We start from the raw sequence: 6,792 nt of genomic DNA on the forward strand, positions 1-6,792 counted from the left end.
AATGTGTGTGTGAAGATGGGGTTGGTACTGCTCATCTATGCCACTGTCTTTGCTTTCTGTGTTTTCTCTTCAGGAGATGTAGGGAAAGGAGATGATGAATCAGCGTCTGTAGCAGAGCTTTGGCGGTTGTAGGGTATATTACACAGGTAATTTGACAGGGATGGTTAAACAGTTTACATCACCACAAATATTATAACATAATACAAATAGAAAACTTATTTGACTTATTTTATAGAAAACTTGAATGGGGATATCTAATTGAATCTAAATGACCATCAGTGCTCATGCTGTTGTGTGCTTTTTCAAATGTTTGGTATAAATGGTCTAAACAGTCTTTTTATCTGTTTGTGGTGAGAAGGCCTTCAAATATATTTCCAGTGGTTGGAATATTTATGTCCAGCGCTGTTACCTTGCCAGATTAGAACACAAGGCAGAGAGGTCAGCTGTGAGCCTGCTCTGTAGCCGTGCGTGATGTTAAGCCTCAGCTCACGTTCCTCTGTCAAACGTGTGTCACAGCGTTTAGTCTCTCGTTAGTGCAAACGTGATGAGATGGCAGACAAAACGGTCCTGCACGTGAAACCTTAATTTCACTCCAGGTTTAAATAAATTAGTCAGGCCAAATTAAAGCCAGCGTTCTCGAGCACGACAACGACATGATTAAAAATTCAAAACGTCGTTGGGTGACACATATGCAGATGAGTTGGTGGGCAATGATAATGAGACACTTTATTCGTGCTGGTGGTCATTACAGGGTTGCTGAGGGCACTGACCGCCTCTTAGCCCCTAAACCGCAACCCCCTCCCCATCATCCCTGCCCCCCCCCCCCCTCCAACACTAAAACACAAACCCAGGAATACAACTGCAGGCACAATGCCATTCTATCAGCCGATTGCCCTGTGGAGCCCTGAAGACTGCTTTTTAAAAGTATCGTCTTTGTCATGGGATTTCAGTTGCAATTACTTTTAGTATCACTTCACACCGGGCCCCGAGCAGCCCTCAAGACTCCCCATCAGAAGGCATTAAGGCAGGAGGGCACATTAAAGTTCCATGGCAAACCTGTGGGGCATGGGGGTGACTGTGGAATGCCCCTGTGTGGACGAGTAGAGATCGCTACCTACTTGTACGCTGGGTGCATGTTACATTGAAACCAACACTATTTGTTGTGTGAGCCTGCCTGATTAAGCTGCTTTAAGAGTAGTAATAAATGTGTTGTAGTGATATTTATAGCTGATGCATCAAACCTAATGAGCGATACCGTGCAGATTGTTGATGTGGATATGAGGAAGGCATTCTGTAGATTTGATATCTAGGCCTAACCCTAGGTAATAAAATTACACTTGAGAGAATAATAATTTTCTGATTAGAGAAAGCCGGTCACTTATAGTCTTTACAGCGTAATTACTTGGTTCGTAAGGGCTAAATAAGGATGGTTGTTCCCATAGCATGTCCACAGACCTCACCCTCAACCTTGGTGCCCTCCAGCCACATCAACAGCCCCTTGAATAAATGCCTGAACACACACATGGTGCACAGGCTCACACACACACACACACACACACTCACTCTCACACACATAGAACATCTGACCAAGGACAGAAGCTGCCTTGGTGCAGCTGAGGCAGGTTCCATCGAGGCGAAGCGAGGCTAATTCTGGAACAGTCTGTCATCCGTGCCAGAGTTAAGGTGCGTTCTCCCGGTGCCTCGGGTCACACACATGTACTTTACCACCTTTTGCGGAATCAACCGCCCCTTCTGTGATTGATGAAGTGAGCGAGTGCATCTCCAAGACTCCCAAACCACACACTCCCCCACACACTCACACACCTGGTCTCCCAAGACAACAAGGACTCAACAAGACATGGCTCTACTTGCATCAAGGTGAAAGAAAAAAGTGAGCAAATCAGAGATAAAAGGCTAGACTACTTCTGTTGAGCCACTGTGTACTCACAATGGGTTTACCTCACTAAGGGTGATTGGCAGCACTTTCATGACTTTGTTTTCCCTCCAAATTCCTCTGTTCTGTAATGGTGTCTGCAACCACAGTGGGAAAACTGACTGAACAACCGCATTTGTCTCCTAATGAATCTAATGAATCAACTTTAGTAATACATCATCTTCATCAATGACTATATGTTTTTAAAAACTTCAAAATGGAACAAACACAAACGTTGCCTCTCAGCACAGGAAGCCTGAGTCAATGACTATGTTGAGAGCTGCTTACGACAAGAGACCCCCACCACCCCCTCCCCTTTTTTTTCTTGCCCAAGCTGTCATGTAATTCCAATAGACAATCAGATGCCATCTTTATGGGCGCATGGTAGAACTGTCACTGTCTTTCAGCGGATGATAACAAGGGGGCTGTCAAAACCGCTTACTCTGTGCTAATGTGCCTCATGCAGTGTTGATTGTTTCATTGAATCAATCAGGGCGTGCTTGTTTTTGCCATAGCCATGTCTCATGACTTTCTTTCTTACCCCCCTCTCCTCTCCCCCCTAACGCTCATCTCTTTATCTTGTTAACGAGACATAACGAACAGTTGGTGCTGGCCTGACAAACACGTTACGGCGACATGATGTAAATACAGAAGGATTTTGCCTCTTAACGCAATGACGGGGCAGCGGCTGTGATGTTAAAAAGCCTACAGATTCCCCCCTTGAGGAGGCACGCTAACTTTTTGTGTGCACTAAGTTAGCTCCGCTGGGACACTCAGAATCGGGGCCTAAGCTAGAAATCACTGTGCAACTTCTGGAGCTGCTTGGCTCTCTGTAGGTAAGACAGCACTGAGGTGTCAGCATCCAGATGCTAGAGTGCCTCTGGCTTGGTGGCTGTCCTGACCCCTGCCACATCTCTTTTCCCAGAATACCCTGAGGCACTGTGGGACGACGCTAGGTGCTAGCTGGGGTCTTGTCACACGCTAAGTAAATGGGACTCACAGGGGCACTGTTAGAACCCTGCCGACACCCGCAGCCATTTGACTCCTAACCTCCAGGAGACCAGGGGGTCCGGCAAATTAACCGTGCCTCGGTTGCCAGGGGGATTAGGAGCGCAAGGCTCGAGCTTGGTGGCCCGGTGTGGTGGCGCTCCCCAGCTGGGAGGTGCAGCTCCGCCTTCGCAGGAGTGGGGAGGAGGCCGCGCTAATTGGGCTTTCAGAACCACCCCTGCTGAGGCCTTCTTCCCAACTTCACTCCTCCATCTGCAGTTTGATCATCTAACAACCGCAAGTTGGGAGGACCTTTTTGACCGTGACATTTTGACACAGTGGCAGGCGAAAGTCAGCACTTGGAAATATTTGAAATGTATGCTATAGATTAAGAGTCACTCTTCACTTCTCTCTATTCAAGCAAGACAAAAAAAAGTTTGCCAAATGTCATAATTAAGCACCAAAGTCAAAAGCCTCACGAGAAGGTCAACGGAATGTCAAACTCCTAAATCTCTCAAACATCTTTGTGGGCCATCACACCCCACTGTGTCAAGCTTCTCTTATATTGGCCACCAATTACATCTAATGAGGCCAAAAATAAACATGGGAAACAGACAAGCTTCTGTGGACTTCCCCTTATCTAGTCACAAGGTTTGTTCCAATGACAGTGAGATTTGTTTTCCCCTTCAGAGTTTACACTTCTTTCTCATACACACCTCTTTGTTCGAAGCAAACGGACTCGCAGTGGAAACGCAGCACATGTCAAAAGCCAGATTCTTTGCATTCTACAGCAGAAAGGGATTTGTTACTGATTGCAGCCGGACACACAGAAATGAGGGAGTGTGTGTGTGTGTGTGGGGTGGGGTTCAAAAAAAAAAAATGAAAAAAAGAAAGACGACTCGTAAGACTGCACTTAATGGCTTTGTGTTTTCCCTTTTTATTCATTGGCACAGGACGACAAGTTCTGTTGACGTTAAATCACACAAACCTCAGCTTTAAAGCAGCAGACATTTCATAAAGAAGGCTTAAGGGGTAGGGGAAACACAATAAAAGATCAGAGGAGGCAGAGAAGAGTTTTTATCAGCGTAATGCATTGCAGATAGGCAAATATGCAATATGACCAACTTTCATTACACAAGGATTTTCCACTGCAAACGAAAGGGGACAGACCGACTCAGAACCTTATTGGCCATGTGCTGCACGAAAGGCATGTAGCCTACAATCCTACACAATGACAACGCTAGCTGTACTGCAGCGTACCACGGATTCATATTGCAACAAGGAATATGTCTAACCCATACCAAAAATATAGATCACAAACAAGTGAAACATTGTTACATTATTCATGACTTCATGGCTGGAGCCCTGGTTGCTCATTTCACATTGTCTAGCCTAAAGAATGGATTGCACTGGTTATCTGCACGACAGCTGGCCTTATGAACTCCAGAGCATTTCAAGCGAAGTTCAGCTCAGCCATCGGGAGCAGACGCTCGCAGCCTTTCCGACACTGAACAAAAAAACGAAAAAAAAAAAAACCTTGCAGCCGAGCGAGGCCATTGTTTTCAGAGAGAGGAAAGCGCGTCTGCGCCAGGGCTTGTTGTGTCACTGGCGGATTTCCCAGCCCACGGTGCGGCCAGGGGGGACGTGGGTAAAATGAAATGACACACGATGCGTGGACGTTACCCGCAGCAACCCAGTGGATGTACTGTAGCAACTGCAGCAGCAATAGCTATCTGCTCCATCTCTCCCTCGCTCTGTCTCTCGTTTGTTCCTCAACCACAGCTGGTGCTGCAGGCTGGCCTCTGGCCCTCAGCATAAACACAGGCCAAGTCGAGCCGAAGCGACTGATCTGAACTACAGGCTACTGCCCACACGAGTGGTGGGAGACTAGGAGGGAAAGGGATGGTGGGAGAGGGAGAAAGAGAGAGAGAGAGAGAGAGAGAGAGAGAGAGAGAGAGAGAGAGAGAGAGAGAGAGAGAGAGGGAGAAGAGTGGGTGAGTGAGAGAAAGAAAGATGGGGGGACTGAAATGGAGACAGATAGGGAGTGGGGTAAAGGCATGAGAGAGGCTGAAATGTATGAGGCTTCATAGATGCAGATGTAGTGGGATATGTGTGTCATGGCGTGTGTGTGTGTGTGTGTGTGTGGCCAAGATTGCCTGGCTGTTCAGTTGTAACAGAGAAAGCTAAACTGTCAAATTTGACTTGGAAGATGAACAAAGGAGAAAAAAAAACAAGAGGCAATTTGTTCCCATTGTGGACCAGTTTTCCTCTTTTCACATCTGGCTCAAATGTAGACAAACCTTAATACATCTAATAGCCATTGTTATTCCTAGCAGTCCCTTGTGTAGTGGCATCCTAACAGCCTTATAGCCATCCTTGCAAACATAAGTTAACACAAAAACCATGGATTCCAATGATAAAAACAAACAACACTATGACATAGGAACTAAACACAAGAGCACCAGGTTGGAGAACACTATTGCGTACTAGCTTGCCTTCTTCCTCTACCCTTGGGGAGGCAGACCCCGATAATTAAGTTGGGGACGCTAAGCAGATTAGGATGGAATTTGCCTTCAGATACCCCCCTCCACAAAGCCAGTCAGCAGCCAAATCGTCACCCGGCCCCTTCAACCACATAGTGGCCCCGTCCATGATGCCCACCTGTTTTGCTTTGGACGATGGGGGCGTGTGTAGAGGGTGGAGGTGGTCGGGGGTGCGTGTGTGTGTGGAGGAAAGGGGTGGAAGAGGTCAGTGGTGGCCGCTGGTGTAGACTCTGTTCCTCAAGACCACTACAGGGGGCAGGTGGTGCCGGACGCCGGGGTAGTGCTGCATGTGGTCGAACCATCGGGTCACGTTCAGGTACTTCTCCTTGTCCATTACAGCTAAGTCCATCTGAGAGAGAGAGAGAGAGAGAGAGAGAGAGAGAGAGAGAGAGAGAGAGAGAGAGAGAGAGAATTTTATTATAATACTCTGTTTTGGCAACACTAAACTGCCAATGAACAGTTTTGCAAATAAGGCTACTTTGCATTGAACTAACTTAGGTAAGACTGCGAGTGGAATGAAAGGCAGCTGCAAGGTTATAAAGAAGATGAGGTACGCAGCAAGAAACACAGCCACCAAGTGAGAGAGAACAAATTAGTTCAATTTGTGAAAATAGGTTATTGGATGTTTTTTTTTTCTCCCCAAAGTGACTGACTGAAAATGCTAAATTACAAAATTCCTGCTCTTTCAGAGAGCCATTTCTCACATCTGAGGAAAAAAAGTTGTGGAACTGAGCCCGATAACTGCAGGGGATAATAGAATGTTAAAGACCACGGCGAATACTCGAATGAAAAGGGTGCTGGAGGTAAGGAGTGCCATTTGGCATCTTTTGAAAAAACGTGTTCAGGTAGGAGTGCGGTGGTGGTGGAGGAGAGTCGGAGAGGGGGAGTCACACGCCCGAGCTTGCGGAGCAGGAGCGGGAGCTGCCGTGTGCCTGGGCGACCCTCGTTGCGAGGTTAACGACTGTGATTAAAAACAAATCTGACTCTCTTGTGCCTCGTGGCTGGTGGCAACGTTCCATTGCCGCCACACCAGCTGACATTTATGAACATGTGATCCACCCACCACCACCATCACCCCGACGGATCACACACACACACACAAAGAAGAGACACTTTTCTGACGACGAGTTCAACCCCCTTAGGGCCCAAAAAACTTCCTTGGCCCCCTTCCTGGGCTGAAGACATCACTGCATCTTGTGTCAAGTTGCCTGCTCATGCCCTTTAACCATATGACTCTTCAATTGCAAGCCGAGCGTTGACAAACTGCCTTTTACTTCTAATATGATTGAAGTCAGGAATAATTACAGAGCTGCTACTTACGATGACGGG

At 47.0% G+C, this 6,792-nt stretch overlaps 1 protein-coding gene and 1 long non-coding RNA gene across 2 annotated transcripts in view; both read right to left on the minus strand.

Annotated features, from left to right (window-relative positions):
- Positions 1–3,837: 3,837 nt before the first annotated feature.
- The window catches only part of LOC121688473, an 18,892-nt gene continuing 15,937 nt past the window's right edge, over positions 3,838–6,792 (minus strand). The window contains exon 2 of the long non-coding RNA XR_006024593.1: positions 3,838–4,807. This is a non-coding gene — a long non-coding RNA (uncharacterized LOC121688473). The remainder of the gene's footprint in view (positions 4,808–6,792) is intronic.
- eef1e1 (eukaryotic translation elongation factor 1 epsilon 1) overlaps positions 3,838–6,792 on the minus strand; it is a 7,648-nt gene continuing 4,693 nt past the window's right edge. Inside the window, exons 3-4 of the mRNA XM_042068082.1 lie at positions 6,784–6,792; positions 3,838–5,812 (exon numbers count right to left, since the gene is read on the minus strand). The exon at positions 6,784–6,792 is cut by the window's right edge and continues 87 nt beyond it. Coding sequence (XP_041924016.1) covers positions 5,669–5,812; positions 6,784–6,792 — 153 coding nt within the window. The 3' untranslated portion in view covers positions 3,838–5,668. The remainder of the gene's footprint in view (positions 5,813–6,783) is intronic.

The sequence above is a fragment of the Alosa sapidissima genome, chromosome 17 (genome assembly GCF_018492685.1).
Source record: "Alosa sapidissima isolate fAloSap1 chromosome 17, fAloSap1.pri, whole genome shotgun sequence".
Lineage (NCBI taxonomy): Eukaryota > Metazoa > Chordata > Actinopteri > Clupeiformes > Clupeidae > Alosa > Alosa sapidissima.